This window comes from Dermochelys coriacea, chromosome 1, assembly GCF_009764565.3.
Source record: "Dermochelys coriacea isolate rDerCor1 chromosome 1, rDerCor1.pri.v4, whole genome shotgun sequence".
In the NCBI taxonomy this organism is placed as follows: Eukaryota; Metazoa; Chordata; order Testudines; family Dermochelyidae; genus Dermochelys; species Dermochelys coriacea.
In genome coordinates this window covers 243,372,150-243,394,217 of record NC_050068.2, presented here as the reverse complement: position 1 = coordinate 243,394,217, position 22,068 = coordinate 243,372,150, and the positions used below count along the sequence as shown (strand labels likewise).

The window sequence follows — 22,068 nt, the reverse complement described above, 5'->3', positions numbered from 1 at the left end:
ATTCTTTTATTCTATTGTCCCAAATGGCAGCCAAAGTAATTTTTCACCCACTTCCTAGAGGGAGTGGTGACCTGAGCTGGAGAGGCAGGGAGAAAACAAGGGTTATAGGGTTTCAGTCTGCAGCTGCTGTGCTGATGACTCTTAAGGACCTAAAATTAAAGCCCAATTCCAGATTTCGCTCCTTCAGCAGCCAGCACTTGTCCATTTAATAGCATTTCTCTGTTCTCCTCCAGGAGGGACATGGTCTATGCAGCTCTTGTTGTTCCCCTGTTGTTGTAGGTAAAGCCAAACTGCTCCAGTTCTGATACCACCGAACTCTGCTGCTTTGGAAATGCCACTCTGAACCTGTGCACTGCTGTGCTAGGAATTACTATTATATGCCATTATGTTTTTTCATGGCCATAAGCTCAGCAAAAGGGAGGCCAGCCCATCAGCTCCTGACAGCTGGGCCTGCCAGAGGCTGCCCTCAGGTCACCTTGTAGGGCCCTGCTCTGCTGCCTTTGATCATAGTGATTTAGGGCCAGATTCTCATTTACATTAAGGGCCCTTTACACTGCCAAAGTGGTATGAAGGGGTCCCAGTGTTACTAAGAATACGTCCTGTAGTATTTGCTGTGCTATATCAGGCCACTGGTCTTGGTCTGACAGGCTGCTTCCTGCAGTCCTGATCAAACAACTGCTCTGTCTAATCAGATACCCTGATTAACTCACTTATTTTATTGTGACCTCTTCTCCTCCATCCCCATCTGTTTGTCTCCTCCACCTGTTGCTTCTTAAAATAACCTAGATTTAGGGCAGAGACTGTCTTACTATGTTTACAGGGGACCTGATCCTTGACTGGTGTCTCTAGGCATTGATACAGTCCTAATAATGACAATGCTGCAATGGATCAGACTGTTGATTCAGCTCTGGTGTCTCTCTCTGGAGAGACTGACTGTCCGGCTGACATCTGATGCTTTGAAGGAAGATAAAGGCCAACCTTAGCCTGAAGGATGCACTTAATTGTTGAGTGGTGTAGCTGGGGGTGAGGCAATTCCAACAGTGATCGGTTATGCCCTAGAACATGAAATCTGAGTGCCCTTTACTTAATTTATAATGTAGTTAAAATGGGGCTCCTCCAGTCTCTCTAAATCCAGTTTCTGACTTCTTTCAGAAGTAAATTGTACCATGACTGACCTGCTTTGTGTCTCATCTACAATAACCTGAGCAAGTCTAGTCACTGACTTGTGAGCTCTCCATAGTTAAGTCCTGCTCTGGTGTCTCAGCTGCCACAGTTATGGCCCCTTTGAGGTCTTGGAGCCAGAGAAGAGCCTGCAGAACTGTGTTATTACCCACGAAGTAAGGGGCTGTGGAGCCGTAAAGGAACAGCCCAGTCTCTCCACAGCCTCTGGGTGTTCTTCTGCAAGAGGCATTTTATACTGCAGTGTGCTTGCTGCACATGGTGCAGAGATAATGTGTGTGATTCCCTCCCCAGCGAGTGAAGGAGAAGACACCATTACTTAGTAGTTAAAGTGGCACCCATTGTCAGAAGATGGGAGTTCTATTCCAGACTCTGCCACTGATCCTTGGGCCCAAATCTGTATATAGCTGCGTGGTATCATGGTCTGTTCACCTCACCTCAGAGATCTGTTCCATCATTGCTACCTTTATAGTAGATGCTTTCTATCATAGTGCCCTGCTTATTCCCAAGTACCCAACAGTGGGATCCTTCCAAGGATTTTGAATCCTTCACCAGAGGAAACTCATTGCCCTGGACCCTCTTTATTGTTCCTCTCTGTAATTCTGTACAGTTCAGTTAGCATCACCTTTGAGAATTAAATTTCTTTCTGTAGTCTTGCCTCTCTGCCTCTGATAGGCAGTACTGGAGCTCATTGTGGGAAGGCAGCTGAGGAGGGAAGGAGGAGACAGTGGGCTCGTGGCTGAAGTACAGCTGGTTCTAATGCAAACCCTGAACCCAGGCAGAGCTAGTGGAGTGCTCATCATAGGAGCATTTCTTGCTCAGCTACAGAGGGTGGAGCGCTGATGAGAAACCAGGTAGGAGGAGGAATGGATGTGAATCAAGTGTGTGTATTCTTGTGTGTAGAGATGATTTTTGTGTGCAGGACCACAGTGCTCAGTTCACAAGGAGCGGTAGCCGGAGCACTGACTGTACGCTGGTGGGCTCTCTCACCAGCTCGGGAAGGATTGATGCCAAGCCAGTCTGTTTCAGCCCATCGCCACAGGGTACGATTTTATTGGTTAAACAGAAACTTGGGCAAAACATCAAAATGAAGTAGTGTCTCTGCCCAATATGGGCTACAGCTCCCAGGGGCTTTTCCCAGACTTCTCCCAGCCCCCTTGACCTGACCCAAGGACCAGCCTACCAGCTCCCTCCAATTCACATACTCAGCTGAGCTTTTGCTGGCCTTCATAAGGACCAGATGCTTTTCAGGCTATCCCCTGGCTCCAAGCCTCTCAGCCTCAGCTGGTAGGCAGCTGGTTAGTCTCCCCTTAGAAGGGCCAGTCCCCCTGTAACATATCTTGTCCCAAGAGCCTTGCCGGGTCCCAGGATAAGTTTTACTGTTGATACTCTCACCCAGAGTTCAGTCTCTACCTTTTAAAGCAGCCAACTCAGCTTCCAGGGTCTCTAATGTCTCATCTTTTCTGCCAGGCTCTGGCTCTGCAGGAGGATTTTAGTGCCCAACTTCATCAGCTCCTCCTCCTGAAGCAAGCACGGGTGCTGCTCACTGTTCTCTTCTTTTACTCCAAGGCAAACCAGTTCCTGCTCTCCTTATGGCTTGCATCCAAACTTTATCCCTTGAGGAGCATGTTTCTTCCAGCTCCTGCTAGCACTCTGCCATCTGAGTTGTGCAAAGACTTCTGCCCTGTTCTTGTCAGCCACAGAAACCCTCTTCCCCAGTTTCTCATCTACTCCTAGATTGGTTTGCTAGGTAGCTGTCTGAACCGCTGCCATCACTGTCATGTCTGCCCCACACACTACTTCCAACTTTGTGCTGGCCTATAGATCCAGTTCTCTACATCCCCAGTCTGGGATAGGACCCCTGTCTCCTCCTGCTTCGCTTCAAGTGCCCGGGGCTGACATGGTTCAGTTAATAATGTGTGTTGTTCTCCCCTTTTTACTTTTAGGCCTGAGGACTGTTTCTCTTCGTTCACAGACCCAGTTTTTCTTAGGGCCTTCACCCACTTCTGAGGTCCCAGCCCTCAAAAGGCAATGCCTTTACTACATGTCCTATCTTCACACATCCAAAGTAGACCTTGGGGTGACTCTTCCACTACTGTGACCTGATATACCTTACTCACGGCCTAGGGGACAAGCTGTTGGTCGGGGATCCCAGCCTACCCACTTGGGTGAAATAGCACCCCATTAGTGAGCACTCTTTAGATGTGCCCTGCTTTCCCTCATGAAAAATATACTACTGGTTTCCCTGCTACCCCAGGTTGTGGGAATGACTGGTCGCTCATCCAGAACCCTATGGCTAGAGTTAACAAGGACATTCTCCCCTTCAGAGGTCTCCCCAGGTCAAGGCGTCACCTCTTCTTGCCTTCCCAAGTGGGACACTCTTGGTCTGGCATGCTGCTCAGCTCCGTTCTGTTACCAGATGTGCCCGTTACTTTGGGGTATGCTCATTTATTAGGGTTACTCTTCAGTGCGGGGGGGTGTTCTGTAATTCTATTAATGTACTGCTAATGTCACTTGTGTGTTCATATGGAGCTCTACTCCTTCCTTATGCAAGTTCCCTCCCAATGGAGCTATCCTGCAGGACCTACGTTCCCCAGGACTGGGTTTCTCCAGCCCTAGAACCAGGTGAACACGCGCACGCGCACACACACTAACGGAGCAAGTCTGAGCAAACCAGGTCAATCAGCATTCTCAAGCTGATCCGCTTATATGCCCCTGTACTCAATGGGCTGGGTCAAGCAGCGCGTTCAAGCTGTCACCGTTATGTGCCCCTTGTCTCAATAGGCTGGGTCAAGCAGCACTTTCAGCTGGCCCCCACCCCATATGCCACAGATTTAACACGTCCCTATCCCCACTTTCATGTCACAATTGTACTGGTAGTAACTCACTTAATGAGCAAACCCCACGGTATTTTTGGGCACTACAGGGATCTTTAGCTTAGTTAAAAGAAGCATTGCTGCAGAGTAAATGGGGAAGCTAAAAACACAAAAGTTCAGAGAGCAAGAGAGAAGCAACCAGCTTAACCATAAAAGTTATTTATTGAATAATAGTGATAACTACACAAGGAGGGCTAAGCAAACATAACAGTTACATTTTTAAAGGTTAATACCTGAGGTAGAAAAGAAAACAGAGAGAGAGAAGGGGGGATCTCACTCACTCCATGAGGCTTGAACTGTTCGGGGTTCCCAGGTGATGTTGGTAGCTCAGGGTCCTGAGTGCCGGAGGCAGGCAGAACCCCTAGCACGATCAGTCAGGAGATGGTGTCCCAGTGCAACTAATGCAGAGTTTGGATCCATGCATTAGAACACTGCCTGGAGGGTGAGTTGGGATTTTTGTAGAGAAAATACAATGGTTCAAGGGAGAACACTAGATTTGTTTACTGGTAAACTGATGACTCAAGTTTTCCTTAGGTTAGACAATAGGAGCTGATCACTCTTGGCTATGGGTGGTGTTTTCTTCCATGGAGCTCACAATGCAGCTAGGCTGCTTCAGCATTTTGGATATCAATCAAGGATTTATTATGAAAATTGGCCTGATAATTGCTAAGCTGGGTGTGTGCAGGCGTAGGTTCATTAACATCTGGAGCAAAGATCCCCCATGATGCCATGCTTCCCTGCTTTTCTGGTCTCAGGGTTCAGTGCTGTTCTCTGTTTTCCATTCTGTATGCAAATTGAGATGTCTCCCTGTCCCATCTTTCATGCAGATGAGGTTAGGGGAGTTGTCTCTGTTTTCCATTCTGTATGCTAATGGAAATGTCTTAATCTTGTTACCCTTGTCAGGAGGGGTCTAGGTGTGTCTCCCATCCGCCCTTCATTGCTCTCTGCAAGTTTTTCTCTGATTGGTTTTGGTTTAAGCAGAGGCTGGTGGTGGGGTGTCTTTCATGAGTCAGACAGGCTGGATAAAAGAAAAGGAGTACTTGTGGCACCTTAGAGACTAACAAATTTATTTGACCATAAGCTTTCGTGAGCTACAGCTCACTGTGCCCTGGTTCCCCAAGAACACAGAGCTGACTGGTATCACTTCATCTCCACCCTCTGTTCACTGCCTCACCCATGGATGATGGTCAGAAACACCATGCCCAGCTTTGAGTTCCCACAGGCAGGATGTTATAGGGGTCCCCTGGGAATCTCTCTTGCCTTAGATACAAACCATGCTCCGGCCACCTTCACTACCACACTGTTTATTATAGTGTTCTGTCAGGCCACCGCCTGTAGTACTATTTACATATATACAAGTCCCAGTCAGCTCCTCTCTTCTAGGGGAATAGGGAGCAGCACTAGCAGCAACCAGCTCTGCCTTCTTTCAGGCTCTGCACCTCCCCTTCCCAGGGCTTCTTTCCTCTCTATTGATCAGCTCCCAGCTGCAGGGATTGCTTCTCCCTTCTATTAGCTCTTTAGCTGTGGCCCTACTTGTTAATTGGTCTTCCACTTAGATCCCAATTAATGGTGGGGATTTGAGTGACAGGCTGTTGAGTCAGCTCCTGACTCAGAAGCCCAGTCGCACAGGACTTGCCAAAATTGTTGCAAGCACACCAGGTTCATGATTCTGTCAATGGAACTCATCTCTGGACACAACCAACAGGTAGGGAGGTCCTGCAATTGTTGTGCCCCTACATTCAGGTGTGCTCCCAGTGGAAACAGTTCAACACAGAACTGGGGACGTTATGCCTCTGGAGTTGGTCCCAATTTGTCTAAAATGGCAGCTTTTAACTCTGGATATGAGCCAGACTTCTTATTGCTCAAGGCTCGGGACACTGCCTGGTCTCTCCCTTCAGAAATGGTACCACCCTGGCCAGCCAAGTTAACTTCTCCCAGCCGACAGCTTAGGCTTCCCATTCACATTTATCATCTGACCCCAGCATTACTAACCCTCGGCCAGGCTGCCTATGCTACCTTTGCCGAGACCAGCAAGACTTCCAGGAACCTATTTCTCTAGTTGTTTCAGAAGTCGCTCCTGTTGCTGGTATTTGGGCCTCCTGCTGCTTTCAAAGAAAGGTGAAGGAAGGAGGGTCCACCAGAGAAACTTTACCAACTGTATCATTTTTTTTGCCCCTGTCTTTTCTGTAACTGCCTCAATTTTGTCTCAGCTTTAGGGGCCAATCCACATGCCTTCTTTCTTCAGTGACTGTAAGCTGATGTGCTCTCACACCAGCCCAGGAAAGATTGATGCCACACTGGACTCTGATTCAGGCCCTTGCCTCAGTATGCAATGTATTGGTTAAATAAAAACTTGGGCAAAATATCTAATGTGGTTTCTCAGTCCAACATGGATAGCTGTTCCCAGGTCTCCTATTCACTTGAGCAATTGATGGCCTCCAGAAGGACCAAGTGCTCTTCAGGTTATCCCCTGTCTGCTGGCCCTACAGACTCAGCTGTGAGACAGCTGGTTGGTCACAAGGGAAGAGCTGGACCCATCCTCCTTTAAATGGCCAGCTGCCTTAAGACAGACTCCCACAGTAATGGCAAGTGTCAACCTCCCTCTCCCATGATAGGCACAGGGTACTCAAATGACATGCTCTGCTGCAGAGTTATGGGGAGCCAGGAAGGATGCAGTCATTAATGGGAATCTCTCCTTGTGCTTCTATGTTCCTGCAGTTCCAGGGTCAAGTCAATCTCCATGTGTTCGAGGACTGGTGTGGCAGCTCCATTGAGCAGCTCAGAAGGAACCTCCACTTCCCACTGTACCCCCATGTGAGTGTACGCCAACTCCCTATCCCCATCCCTGCACAACTCAGCATCTTTACTTCAGACTGCCCCTCCTTTCCTCTTCTTTCCTTTAACTGTACCCTCGCTGCCCCTCCTCCTCCTCCTCTTCCCTTTCCTCTCCTCTCCCCTCCCCAGGCCTACCTTTCACTCTTTTTCCCATTCCCATCTTCCTGGCATTGCTCCCAGGCCCTTCATTCCCTTTTTCTCCTCCCTTGCCCATACCGCACCCTTTCCTGCTGTTCCCATCCCCCCCAGTTCCACCTGCCCTTCCCTCCATCCTATTTCCTTCATCGGCCCCTCCTCTCACATTCTCTCCCATTCCTTTTGTCAGTCCCTTCCCCTCCGATACCTCCCAATCCCATCCCATTTAATTACTTTTTGTTCTTTCTTTCTTCCATCTTTAGATACGAACCACACTGAAGAAACTGGCAGTGTCACCAAAATGGACAAACTATGGGCTCCGTCTCTTCGGTTATCTGCATCCTTTCACTGACGGTGAGGAGGTGCAATGGCAGATCAGGGTTGTCATGCTGCCCCAGCCCTCCCTTTCTCTGCTTGAGACCAAACAGAAATGCTCTCATGCAGGCAATCCTAGCTTGATGGCTCTCCAGCCGGGAGCCAGGGATACGGTCCAGCTCTGACTCCAACAGAGTGCCCGCTCTTCACTGTGGGGTGAGCAGGGAGAACACAGAAGAAAACAGATATGTAATTTCTGAGCAAGCAAATGACACACTCCTGCATACACAACATCTATTCACATACACACACGCACGCTCCTCATGACCACATAGCTGTCCACACATGCATATGCACACCACCTACCAGCATTTGCACACCCATGTACGCATGCCCACATTTTCCTGCATGTGCAGACACATCTACCCTCATGGGCAAATGCGCACACACACACACACACACACATACACACCCCGTGTCCCTATCTACATCCACAAAACCCAGGCCCCTTCCACCCACCCCATCCCTATCCACCTATCCACATGCTTCTAAGTACAGCCTCCTCGTAAGCACCCACCCGCACCCATGTGCACCTGCGCACACCACCCTTGAGCCCCTATGAACTCCCCCACCCATATATCCTGGTCAGCACTCCAAAGCCTCACACACCCCTAAGCCCACACATATGTGCCTGCCTCCATGCTTCCGTGGGCACGTTCCCAGATACAAGCACACACTCTTTTCCCCCTTAGTAAGCAAAGGAGGAGCTGAGGAGAATCTGTGTGGACTTCTCAGCTTCCCCCTCGGTTATATTTCAGCCAAACTGCGCAGCAGGGGGAATTAACCAGTTTCACTATCGAGAGCACAAGAAGACAATCTGCATTTTGTTGCAACGGGAAGATGAGATTTGAAAGCACCAGTCGTGTTTTACAATTCTGAACGAGAGAGGGGAAGGGATAGTTGGGCAGAGGGAAAGTGCTGCGTCAAAGGGGATCAGGCTACCCCTCTCTAGGAGAGGAAGCTTTTTTTCTGTCTGTATATAGATCCTGTTAATGGAGATCACCACTTAATCCCAGAAATCTCTCGGCAGGGGACTTTGAGTTTGCTATTGCTGCAGATGACAATGCTGAGTTCTGGTTGAGTCCAGATGAAAAGACGTCTGGTCTCCAGCTGCTGGCCAGTGTAGGCAAGGTACAGTGCATGTCGCATGGCTGTTTTAGTCAAGTTTCTAATACTTTTGGGGGGATGAAAATCCTCGTAGCTTATGTTGTATTTCAGGAGGAAGAAAGGGTGGCTGGATTAGCCAAACTGTCCTCCTGATCAAACTGTGGGAGGCCCCTGCAAATGGAGGATTTTCACCACATGGCATATCTGGGGCAGCTTGGCTTATTCCCGAGCTGCTGGAGTCCTGGGCTGTAGTCAACAGACCTGGCTCTGTTTCCAGCTACTGGAGCTCATGGTCAGATTTCCCAAGAGAATGGGCTCAATCCCCACAGCTGGATAGTAACCAGGGAGCCTGGGTGAAGAAGTGCATTGTAACCTGGGCATTTTCTGTCTTTCACAGACTGGCAAGGAGTGGACAGCGCCAGGGGAATTTGGGAAATTCCGGAGCCAGCAATCAAGGCCTGTGAGGTAAGTGATCAGGAATGGTTGCTGCAACTCCCCGATGCTCAGAGCACTATCTACACATGTTGGATTTAGTCCCAAACTTCCCCACTTCCTGCGGTTTGGCTTTATTGGTGTCTCTAATTACAAAGGTTTTCATTTACCATCTTCAGTTTTTCATTTACCGGTTTTGGTTTTCATTTACTGTTTTCTGTTTGTTTCTCTACCACCACCAGTTCTGATTGGTCAGCTTAGTCACATGGGTTTTTTTTTTCCAAAACTGATTTTTTTTTTTTTTTTTTTTTTTGTCAAAATGAGCCTTTTTTCTTTCTTTAATTTCCTACTCGCAGAGTGTGGATGCAGGGCTGGGATCCAGTGGTTTGATTCATTCTTATCTGTAAGGGTTTGTCTTCACGAGCAATTGAATTGAAGTTATTGCTTGACTGCTCCCATTAACTTGCTTCCTATCCAGACACAACCCCCGAGTCATGTGTTGCTGGTGGCATTACTCAAGGTAGTTGGCATGGTTGGGGTATAAGGCAGACTTTGAATGAGCCTCCTTCCTTCCCTTTCTCTAGTGTGAATTCAGGTTAGTGCCATGGCACAATAGCTGATGGCTGCTGGTCCTCCTGGGCCTTCCGACAATCCTCAGGTTCCACATGTAGTGGCCTATTTTGCTATCTATTTATTCTCTTTTCTCTGGCTAGAAGTCATTGACCACTATATATAAGACTGCTCAGTGTCCTGGTTCCTAGTCACATGTGACTTCCAACGTGAGCAATTTTAAATCATCTCCCGTATAGAGCTTCTACAGTGCCCACTTAGTGCATTGTCTGAGTGTGCCACTAGCTGGCCAGAGGCTAACTCTGAGGCATTTGTGGAATTTTGATGCAAGGCTCCCTGCTTTGGAAGCAAGAACTGAAATGCAAAGCTCTACACTGGCTGAGACGGGAATCCACCACACTGGGCCACAGAGCTGGGAGATCAAGGGGCTTATGATGGCCTACCAAAAGGCCAAGACCAATAATTCCAGGTCTGGAATACTTGTGGCACCTTAGAGACTAACAAATTTATTTGAGCATAAGCTTTTGTGAGCTACAGCTCACTTCGTCGGATATAGCTCATGAAGGCTTATGCTCAAATAAATGTGTTAGTCTCTAAGGTGCCACAAGTACTCCTTTTCTTTTTGCGAATACAGACCAACACGGCTACTACTCTGAAATTCCAGGTCTGGTAAACCCATGATGTGCCCAAGGATCTCTTTGCTCTGGGTATCCAGGACACCAGCAGATGACAAATTGCATAGAATCCACCATGGGAGAAAACAGTGTTGTCAGTTCTTGCAATGTTATTGCAAGTTCTGCGGTATTTGATATTTTACTCATAACCTCAGTTTCTTGAGTTAAGTGACCATGAGATACCTAACTTTCCTTAAGAAAAAAGTTAGTTTCTAGCCTTGATGACTGTGGAGAAAAGCTTGAAAATGTTATTTGAGTGAATCCATGTATCCTAAGGGCTCAGAAAACTGTAGGGAAATAAAAACTATATATATTTTTAATGTCATGATTTTTGAATGTTTTACGGTGGCAATATTGGGAAAGGTTTCAGAGTAGCAGCCGTGTTAGTCTGTATTCGCAAAAAGAAAAGGAGAACTTGTGGCACCTTAGAGACTAACAAATTTATTAGTTATTATTATCAAATGCATCTGATGAAGTGAGCTGTAGCTCACGAAAGCTTATGCTCTAATAAATTTGTTAGTCTCTAAGGTGCCACAAGTACTCCTTTTCTTTTTGCGAATATTGGGAAAGAGACCTAAAAATGGGGAAACTGCCAGATTATATATCCCTATCAGATGCATCCAGAGTACATAAAAATGGTGACAGTATTCCCCCTGGTGGTTGCCTACCAGAATTCCTTGGGGAACTGTGATGTTGAGGAGAGAAGAAGGCGGTGTCTCCTAAAGAAACAAACACAAAAATAGAAGAAAAGGAATACTTGAATGCATCCGATGAAGTGAGCTGTAGCTCACGAAAGCTTATGCTCTAATAAATTTGTTAGTCTCTAAGGTGCCACAAGTACTCCTTTTCTTTTTGCGAATACAGACTAACACAGCTGCTACTCTGAAACAAAAATAGAAGAATCCAACAATCTCCTCTAGAAAAAAAAAAGAGAGAGATTGTATACAACATTGCCTAGAGTGTTCCACCTAGCAACTGGCCAGGTTTCCTAAAGGCCAAGAAACCCAACAGGGGGACTAAAATTCCGGTATCCAGAATCATTAGCTGGAGGTGGAGGCTCATCTTGCTGCCTTTGAGGGGGTGGCAAGTACTGGCTGGGAGCATTGGTTGAGTATGGCCTTCCAGGGAAGAGTGCTACATACAGAATCATTAGCGCCCCCTGCCTGCAGCATCTGGGATTCCTCTGGAGGTCTCAGATCCCACAAATGACCAAGCCCAACCTTGCTTAGTTTGAGAGCAGGGTAGGTTGCAAGGTGTGGTATGGTTGCTCCACGGTCCCTGTGTGAGAGCAATGAAGCAAGCAAATGCCACTGAACATTCCCAATGGTAGACATGAGTTTCTCTCTTTCACAGATTATCAGCTTCAGGCAGGTACTACTTTGAGGTGCTTCACAAACAGGATGACAGAGGAACAGACCATGTGGAAGTGGCAGTAAGTGCATCTGTCCAGCCAGGTTCCGCATGTGCACTAGTGGAGTTTGAGAGTGAGATTAGGTGACAACTTCACTCCCCTCCCAATTCCCCACTTTGCCTGGGACATGGCTGTTCCCATCCTGAAACTTGACACTGTTCAGTGAGGGACAGCCCTATTTCTATCCTGGCCCTTATCTCATTCTGCCTGGGACAGCCCCACTCAGTCCCTGACCTCTTCCATCTTTCCCCCTCTCCATTCTTTCCCTTTCCTGCCATTAGACTGAGTCCTGGTGAATTTTAGACTTGCTCCCATTCCCGTCCCTTCCCTGTTAGATGTTCTGTACTGATTTGGGGAAGATGGCTTCTCAGAGGTCCCATATGGTTATGGACAGATGCGCTCTCTTCCTTTCCTGCTGGATGGAATAATTCAATAAACATTTCATACTAATCTCTTTTTCTATTCCAGTGGAGACTGAGTGACCCAGAAACTAAGTTCACAGTCATAGACTCCCAGTTCCTCTCCCTTTTTGCTAGTAAGTGTCTCCTCCACAGGCCTGATGCCTCACAGATGTGTCTATGTATCTCATTGTTCATTCCAAAGCATCACAGATGCTTCACAGCTGATTCCAGCCTATCCAGGCACATGGAAATAATGTGCTGTGTACACAGCATGTTACACAGAGCAGCTGGAGGTTTAACAGGATACGGGTCAGAAGATGCGCTCTGGCCAAGTTTGGGGGCACATTATTAAGCATGGGGAAATTGGAGGGTTCATGGAGTGGGATCTCAATGTTGTTTAGAGAGATTTGGAGTCCACTGCAAGGGAGAAGAGATGGAATCTGAAGAGCGTGAGGGAATCTGCAAGGAAGGTGTTGGTAGTACAGGAGGAAGATCTACTGCCTGCTGTGCAGGGACTGAGGGGAGCAGAATATGAGAGCTAAGGGAATGTGCTGGCAGATGGACAGGAATGAGGACAGTGAGATGAGGGGGATGGATCTGTGAAGGATTTTTTAAGGCTAGACGGAATTTCTTGTGCTGGATGCTGAATGAAAGGGAAGCCACCGAAGATATCTGAGGATGCAGCTACAGCCTTGACCTCTCAAGTCCGTTCAAAATGCTGCTGCTGAAATCTTCCTGGCTTGTTCCACTGACCCTGTCACCCTCCCCCTTTAAGTCCCTCCACTGGCTCTCCTTTCTCCATAACATCAAATACAAGTTTTTTGTCTTTATATTTATGGCCCTTCACACTTGAGCCTGGCCCTACCTAGTGTCTCTAGTATCAACCCCACCTTCATTCTGCCAGTGTTCCCAATCTTTACCAATCATCAGTGTCAGCTTCACTCTCAAACACCCCTGGGCTTTCTCCCAGGCCACGCTTTATGCATAGGGGAAACTCCCTGATATAATCCGTATAGCCACTACCTTCTCTTTCTTCAAATCCCTCTTTGAAAACCACCTCTGCTCTGATGTCTTCAGAACCTGCCAGGTGACAATGACTAGGCAGATGATGAGTTGTGACAGTCCCCTTCCTTTTCTTGCTCCCTGCTTCTTACTAATTCCCCCATTCCCCTTCTCCCTGCCACTACCCCCTTTTCAAATAACAAATCAGTAAATTATCAGAGTGGTGTCATTTGTTACTACGTTCATTGCTTGAATGTGATTTCTCCATCCCCATCCTTCATCTGCTCTGGTGTTTTCTAGATTTTGAGCTTTCCAGGGAAGTGTCCATACAGTCCTTGTCACAATGAGGACCTGACCCTGACTGGGGGTTTTTGGACACTACCATAATATAAATAATAATTTAATCATTTCTGGGGATGAGATGCCAAATTTTAGAAGGACTAAAGTTTGGAGAGTGAATGCTGGAGGAGCCCCCAAAGAGTGGAACGATACTAGCAGTGGATGAAATGAAGGATTGTTCCTTCCTCCCTCTCTCATTCTGTCTCTGGTTTCTAGATGAGACTGTCTTCAAGATGGATGAGGTTGGTCATATCCCACAGACATTGGCAAGCCATGCAAGCCCATCTACAGCCAATCTGGGCAACATGGTACACCCAGCTGACATGCTGAAGCCCGACTCTCGAGACACTATTTATAAAGGTAAGACACCATCAAACAGACAGTTGCAGCTCATCACATCACATGAACTGGAGCAACTGAGTAAAGTGGTTTTTCATAAGCTGTTTCCCCCAAACTGAGATAAGGAAATAGCTGCTCTACACTCTGCCCTGTCATTTCAGGACACCCAAGAGAGATATAGCATATGAAGGATAAATTATAAATGTAAGAGGTTAGTGTAGTGGGATGACCCCAGTGGGATTGCATGTTTAATGCAGCTGACATCACTGTGGTGGCAAATTGGTACATGTTAATAGGGAATGACCACAGTGATGGCTGTCCTGTTGCGTCAGTTTAGGGTTTAGTTTAGTAACTATTCTCTTTGTGTGTGTGTGTCTGCCTCCCAGTGCCTTTGATTAGTAAGTCACGCCTGCGCAGGACCCTACCAGACTGCCCTTACAAACCCAGTTACCTAGTGAATGGATTCCCACTGCAGCGCTATCAGGGACTCCAGTTCGTAAGTCTCATTCCTTAAACAGAAATGTTTGCCCAGCTCACCCCTGCCATGGGAAAAAGTGTACATTCCGGGACTAATGCCTGCTTGAGGGGAGGGTGTTCTTTTCATGATGTGTGGAGCAGCCCAAGAGCTGATACCTGCTGATTGTTTGGGTGTTGCTTCCATTGTCTGTAGAACAATCCAATGTCTGCTTCCCTATTTCCTTATTCAACCGGAGCTGTTACTCAGCTGGATACACACAGCAAGATGCAAATGGGGGGTTTGAAAAACATATCCCCCAGAATCAGTTCTGAAGCCATACAATAAACAGAACTAGGCTCAAACCCAAACCTTAGCGCCAGACAGTGCCAAATGCTGCAAAAGTTTGGATGAATTTCTGAACTGTGCAACTCACCCCGTTTTTATACAGGGCCCAAATCAAAACTCTAGATCCAAAAATCCCTAGGACAGATTGGATTTCTGTAATGGGCCAACCCCAGATCTGCATGCTCTGACAGCTCACATCGGGATTTGAACACTGAGGCTCATGCCCATCTATAAAATACTTTTTTGTGCATGGGTTTTTTCTCTCTTTCCCAGGTTCATTTGTCCTTTGTTTACCCAAATGATTACAGCCGCTTGAGCCACATGGAGTCAGACAACAAATGCTTCTACCAGGAGAGCCACTATTACTTGGAGAGGTAAAACAATCCTCCCGAGTCACAGTCCAGGACTGGTTGGTGAGGCAACTGCCTTGGCATGTAGCGGAGATGCTAGGATTTAACCACTGGAGTGGGAGCAGAGAAGTACAAGGGTTTGGACTGGGATAGAACTTTATGTGCAAATTTGTAGAATTCTCTTATTAAACACCCAGAGTCTCCACTGAAGTTAATGGGAATTGAGGGTGCCAGCTTGGAGCTTAAATCCTGCAGATAGCTGATGTACTTTTTTTAAATGAAAATGTTTTTAACTCCTAAATGAAAACTGCCCCCCAGAGAGTAATGTAATGAATGGAAATCAACATGGGTTTATGGAAAATACATCCTGTCAAACTAACCAATCTCTCATTTTGATGAGATTGAAAATTTGATTGATAAAGGTAATAGTATTGATATACTGACTTTCTGTAAGGCATTTAACTCAGTATTGCACAACATTTTGATTAAAAAACTAGAATGATATAAAATTAACATGGCACACGTTAAATGGATTGAAAGGTTTCCAATAGTAAAAGGTTCTATAGCCATATAAATAAGAAGAAAACTAAGAAAGAAGAAGTGGGGCCACTAAACACTGAGGATGGAGTGGAGGTTAAAGATAATCTAGGCATGGCCCAATATCTAAACAAATACTTTGCCTCAGTCTTTAATAAGGCTAAAGAGGATCTTAGGGATAATGGTAGCATGACAAATGGGAATGAGGATATGGAGGTAGATATTACCATATCTGAGGTAGAAGCAAAACTGAAACAGCTTAATGGGACTAAATCGGGGGGCCCAGATAATCTTCATCCAAGAATATTAAAGGAATTGGCACCTGAAATTGCAAGCCCATTAGCAAGAATTTGTAATGAATCTGTAAATTCAGGAGTAGTACCGAATGATTGCAGAATTGCTAATATAGTTCCTATTTTTAAGAAAGGAAAAAAAAGTGATCCGGGTAACTACAGGCCAGTTAGTTTGACATCTGTAGTATGCAAGGTCCTGGAAAAAATTTTGAAGGAGAAATTAATTAAGGACATTGAAGTCAATGGTAAATGGGACAAAATACAACATGGTTTTACAAAAGGTAGATCGTGTCAAACCAACCTAATCTCCTTTTTTGAAAAAGTAACAGATTTTTTTAGATAAAGGAAATGCAGTGGATCTAATTTACCTAGATTTCAGTAAGGCATTTGATACCGTGCCACATGGGGAATTATTAGTTAAATTGGAGAAGATGGGGATCAATATGAACATCAAAAGGTGGATAAGGAATTGGTTAAAGGGGAGACTGCAACGGGTCCTACTGAAAGGCAAACTGTCAGGTTGGAGGGAGGTTACCAGTGGAGTTCCTCAGGGATCGGTTTTGGGACCAATCTTATTTAATCTTTTTATTACTGACCTTGGCACAAAAAGTGGGAGTGTGCTAATAAAGTTTGCAGATGATACAAAGCTGGGAGGTATTGCCAATTCGGAGAAGGATCGGGATATTATACAGGAGGATCTGGATGACCTTGTAAACTGGAGTAATAGTAATAGGATGAAATTTAATAGTGAGAAATGTAAGGTTATGCATTTAGGGATTAATAACAAGAATTTTAGTTATAAGTTGGGGACGCATCAATTAGAAGTAACAGAAGAGGAGAAGGACCTTGGAGTATTGGTTGATCATAGGATGACTATGAGCTGCCAATGTGATATGGCTGTGAAAAAAGCTAATGCGGTTTTGGGATGCATCAGGAGAGGCATTTCCAGTAGGGATAAGGAGGTTTTAGTACCGTTATACAAGGCACTGGTGTGACCTCACCTAGAATACTGCGTGCAGTTCTGGTCTCCCATGTTTAAAAAGGATGAATTCAAACTGGAGCAGGTACAGAGAAGGGCTACTAGGATGATCCGAGGAATGGAAAACTTGTCTTATGAAAGGAGACTTAAGGAGCTTGGCTTGTTTAGCCTAACTAAAAGAAGGTTGAGGGGAGATATGATTGCTCTCTATAAATATATCAGAGGGATAAATACAGGAGAGGGAGAGGAATTATTTCAGCTCAGCACCAATGTGGACATAAGAACAAATGGGTATAAACTGGCCACCAGGAAGTTTAGACTTGAAATTAGATGAAGGTTTCTAACCATCAGAGGAGTGAAGTTTTGGAATAGCCTTCCAAGGGAAGCAGTGAGGGCAAAAGATCTATCTGGTTTTAAGATTCTACTTGATAAGTTTATGGAGGAGATGGTATGATGGGATAATGGGATTTTGGTAAGTAATTGATCTTTAAATATTCAGGGTAAATAGGACTAATCCCCTGAGATGGGATATTAGATGGATGGGATCTGAGTTACTACAGAAAATTCTTTCCTGGGTATCTGGCTGGTGAATCTTGCCCATATGCTCAGGGTTTAGCTGATCGTCATATTTGGGGTCGGGAAGGAATTTTCCTCCAGGGCAGATTGGAGAGGCCCTGGAGGTTTTTCGCCTTCCTCTGTAGCATGGGGCATGGGTGACTTGAGGGAGGCTTCTCTGCTCCTTGAAGTCTTTAAACCATGATTTAAGGACTTCAATAGCTCAGACATAGGTGAGGTTTTTTGTAGGAGTGGGTGGGTGAGATTCTGTGGCCTGCGCTGTGCAGGAGGTCGGACTAGATGATCAGAATGGTCCCTTCTGACCTTAGTATCTATGAATCTTTCAATTTATCAGCAACCTTTCAAAAAGGTTGTGGATAAATTGGAGAAGGTTCAGAGAAGAGTCAAGAGAATGATTAAAGGATTAGAAAACATGCCTTTCATACTGATAGACTCAAAGAGCTCAATCTATTTAACCTTCTCTTTGTTAAGCTAAGGGATGACTTGATTACAGTATGTTAAGTATGTACACGGGGAATAAATATTTAATAATGGGCTCTTCAATCTAGCAGAGAACGGTATAACACAATCACAATGGCTGGAAGTTGAAGCTAGGAAATAAGGCTTACATTTTTAACAGTGAGAGTAATTAACCATTGGAACAATTTAGCAAGTGTTATGGTGGATTCTCCATCACTCACGATTTTTAAATCAAGAGTGGATGTTTTTCTAAAAAGTCAGCTCTAGGAATCCTTTTGGGGAAGTTCTATGGCCTGTGCTATACAGGAGGTCAGTCTTCAGTGGTTCTCAACCCACAAGGCCGCTTGCAGCCCAATCAGCACACAGCTGTGGCCCATGTGACATCCTCAGGGCCATACAGGTAATATATATATTGTGTTGATGCGATCCACATAAAACACAGACGGCTGCATATGTGGCCCACAATGGTAAATATGTTGAGAACCACTGCACTAGATGATCACAGTGGTCCCTTTGGACCTTGCAAATGGAATCTATGAAGGCTTCTCTTTCCCCTGCAGGGTTTATCTTTGAGGGGCAATAAGGTAACCATCCAGCACCTGCTTCTCCATATGAATGAGAGCTCTTCCCATTCATATGGGGCAGCATGGGAGAAAGAAGGAAGGTGTTTGAGGGGACATTGAAATGATGGACAATAAAGGAGGGGTTGATGACTCAAAACTGTATTAGAGATGACTATAAGCATGAAGACAAGTAGTTTTTGTTTGATGCAGAGGAAAAGAGGATGCCAAGAATGGGGTTGGGAAAGTCAGAGTGTTGAGACATGGTCTTTGCAGCAGTATTTTGAATGGATTTAAGGGACGGTAAGATGGCATTTATCATGGTGTGATACTTCCAGCAGAGAAACACTCCAGCTGTGCTTACATTGCCTCCTTACTCCTGAAGGTTTGGATTCTATAAGTATATGAAAATCGACCATCCAGAGAGGAGAAATCTGGAGTCTGGGGAGAAAACCGAGCAGCCAGGTAGAGACCCTAATGCGAGAGACAGGAGGACTCCCCTGTCTATAGAATTTTTTTTTTCTGTCTCTCTTTCCCTGGAATGGATGGAAGATGCAGCTGATTTCATGTGCAGTGAAAAGCATGGCCCTCGTGTGCCAGAGAGCCATGGCCAGGAGGAGGGGGCAGGGCCACCAGACCTGCTAAGTTTAGTGAAGCTGCACATATGACAAATCATGCAAATTATTTTATTATATGACTTGCCTATTTACTAATAATTTTGCATAAAGTCTTAAACTTCATCGTTAAAAAAAATGTGGATTTATTGCTGGTTAAAGATATCACTGGGAGCTCAGGATGGGGCAGCCTCCCCATGCCCTTTTCAGGCCCTGCCCTATTCTCTCCCTACTCTGCTCCCTAAACCTCAGTCCCTTCCCCCACCTTATAACCCACCCAGTTTCAACATTCAGTCCCCTCCACAATCTCAGTGCTCTTCATTCAGTGTTCCCCTTGATCCCGGCTGTCACCCTGCCTCTTCCTCAGGGCAGACTCCATGCTGGATGGGCACCCGATGTCAGGCACCACAGCGGGCTCTAATGGCCTCAGTAGGAACTGCGTTTCCTGCCCACAACTTCATACATAAGATTTCAGCTGAGCTTCAGCCTGGCCTGAGAGAAGTGCCAAATGTGCATACTTGGCCATCCTTGTCCACATGTGAAAGAGGGCCATAGCTGGGTGAGAGGGGCAAGTCTACACATGCGAGAGACACATGGCCATTGGTGAGACTGTCCCACACATGCCAAGGAGACTAGTACAAGAATTAGTGCCACTTCCCCTCCCCAGAGCACCCCCAGGGCATTGGAAGAGGGAATACTCACCATCCAGACCACGACAGTGAATGAGAACAAGCAAAGGCAGCTTCCTCAGTGGTGGATGCATAAAGAGGGATGAGCGGATGGGTTAACTCCCTTCTCCTTGTGGGTGTGGGTCAGGGCAGTGGGGGCAGCAGAGCGGGTATGAAAGATGTAACTAGGATCGATGTTGCAGGCTCTGAGGAAGGGAATCCTGATGAGTTTCAGTACACGGATGAATATGCAGAGAGCACCAATCCCCCAAGGAATCTCAGCAAGTGGGGAGCAGAGCCAGTGGGAATCGAGGCAAACCCCACCATGAAAGCAGGCTATGATGACATTTACAATGACTATTCCCTCCCGGGGCATCGGAAGTTCCTCTCGCTCATGGATGATAAGTTGGGACAGGTGCTACAGAAGAGAGGAGCACAAAGGCCCCTCATCAAGCCAGCTCACAGGACTTCAGCCAACCAGAGCATCAACCAAACTGGCCTAGAAAGAAACCTATCAATGAAGAGGCCCCATCTAAAAATCAAGGTCAAGGACAGTTCCAGAAACCCTCCTCATCATGTTAGGGGCATCCATGGGAAGTCACTGCCCAAGAGAAGAATGGGAGGCCAGGACCTTCCTTCTAGTACAAGACCTCACGAGCCCTGGGAACATATACCCAGCAATTCCAGGGACTCCACTGACAGGATTCCAAGGGAGATGGGGCCTCCTCAGAGAGATCTCTATGCAACCAGCACCAAGGACCAGCCAGCAGGCAACATGCAAGCAAGGAGACAAAGTCCAGTCTCTGGCAAAATAAGTAGTAGGGCCGTGAGTGCTGCCAGCCTCAGCAAGCAGACCCTTTACCAGGCACAGTGGCTAAACCAAGTGGAGTCATACATTGCCGAGCAGAAGGCGGCTGACGGCATTGAGGTGGATGTGGAAAGGGGGCAAGTGGAGTCTCAGCCTGAGCCTGCTGAGCTGGCAGTGGAGGAGAAGGAGGAAGAGGTAGAAGGGGAAGCAGAGGGGGAGGAGGAAGAATTTGAGTACATGCCACAATTTGACCAGGTAGTGAACTGGGAGCAGACCTTCAGCGCGAGCAACTTGGACTTCCACACGCTGCGGACAGATTGGATCGACCTGAAGTGCAACACATCGGGGAACCTGCTGTTGAAAGAGAGGGAGGCCCTGGAGGTCACACATGTCTTCCTGAAAAAACTCAACCAGAGAAGCAAAGGGTAAGGCAAAATGTATCTCGCATCCTGTGGTCCTCTCCTACTGGTCTCCATACCACGCTGCATAGGAACCACAGGAGAGTGTAAGGAACCAGTAGAAGTTAGAGAGCAAACTCCAGAGGTGGAAAATACAGCCCTAGGAAATGAACTGTGAAGGTGGAAGGGGTACTAAACACCTGAGTGGAATGAGAATGGGAGAAAACACCTTCAATTTAGCTCACTAAGACCTATCTAACCCAGGTCAGAAGTGGCTGAAAGTTCTCTGACAGCTGGGTGGTGGCTGGTGTGAAATGAATGAAGGTTTCAGTCCAGTTCCCAGTAAGCACGTTCCCATAATGTGTAAACCAGCATCATCATTAGCTCTTCTGTTGGCTGTCTCCTCAGAACAGCCAAGCATTGAATGGACATAGAAACTGAGATAACTTCTCCCTGCCAGTTGAGGGTTCAGATACACTGAAAGAGTGTAGGAAGGCTACCATCACCCAGGCTGTGCCTAAGAAGCCTGTATTCTCCAGGGCTGTGCATACAGCACCTATCACCGGCACCACAGCATAACTTAAATTCACTTTTAAACAGTTATTTTTTGGCATGATCTTTGTTCCCCTTCCTTCGTCAGCTATTTTATCTTTGTTGAGATTTCAGATCTAATCCCAAGTGAATAGTCCTGAGGCCGGATGATAATCAAAATCCTAAACCCTCTGACATGGGTTCTGGGGTGTTGCAGTAAAGCTATGGACTGGGAGTGAAAGGGTTCATAACATTCCTGGAAGAGGGACTGGCTGAGATGACCTGGGGAGGAGTGGCTGCTGGGCGCTGGTGTGGGGAACATCTATAACCCTGTTGCATCCCTGCAGGAGATTCCACCTACAGCGCGTAGTGAATGTGGAGAAGCGCCAAGACCGCCTGCGCGGGAGCCGCTACCTGCTGGAGCTGGAGCTGCTGGAGAGGGGAGGGCAGCTCGTGCGCTTCTCAGAGTATGTCTTTGCGCGGGGCTGGCAGGGCATCAGCAGCGACAAGCAGGAGGAGATGAACATGAAGAACCTGGCATGGGGCCATCAGCGCCAACTGATGGGAGTTGCAAATGAGCCAGACCTGTGCTGGCCACTGGGCTTCTCCTGGAACCATCATGCTGTTGTCCACTTCATAGTGCCAGGTAAGGGCCTTGTAATGGGGCAGGAGATCCAGACTCTTCCAAAATAAAACATGAGTGGGGAGTTTGTGGGGCCTGGTCCTGAGCCAGCCTCTGAGTGGGAAGCTGCTAGGGACTGATTCTGAGACAGCTCTGAACACTGTGTCTGTGCCAGTCTCCACCACCTTGCTCACCT

General features: G+C 46.7%; 1 protein-coding gene across 1 annotated transcript in view; it reads left to right on the top strand.

Moving 5' to 3' along the window:
• Nucleotides 1-22,068, top strand: part of B4GALNT3 (beta-1,4-N-acetyl-galactosaminyltransferase 3) — a 100,086-nt gene that overhangs the window by 67,566 nt on the left and 10,452 nt on the right. Inside the window, exons 4-15 of the mRNA XM_038387374.2 lie at nucleotides 6,774-6,869; nucleotides 7,289-7,379; nucleotides 8,431-8,531; nucleotides 8,905-8,972; nucleotides 11,537-11,615; nucleotides 12,063-12,129; nucleotides 13,553-13,696; nucleotides 14,062-14,171; nucleotides 14,751-14,851; nucleotides 18,617-18,696; nucleotides 19,717-20,746; nucleotides 21,598-21,896. Of these exons, the coding sequence (XP_038243302.1) occupies nucleotides 6,774-6,869; nucleotides 7,289-7,379; nucleotides 8,431-8,531; nucleotides 8,905-8,972; nucleotides 11,537-11,615; nucleotides 12,063-12,129; nucleotides 13,553-13,696; nucleotides 14,062-14,171; nucleotides 14,751-14,851; nucleotides 18,617-18,696; nucleotides 19,717-20,746; nucleotides 21,598-21,896 (2,266 nt within the window). The remainder of the gene's footprint in view (nucleotides 1-6,773; nucleotides 6,870-7,288; nucleotides 7,380-8,430; nucleotides 8,532-8,904; nucleotides 8,973-11,536; nucleotides 11,616-12,062; nucleotides 12,130-13,552; nucleotides 13,697-14,061; nucleotides 14,172-14,750; nucleotides 14,852-18,616; nucleotides 18,697-19,716; nucleotides 20,747-21,597; nucleotides 21,897-22,068) is intronic.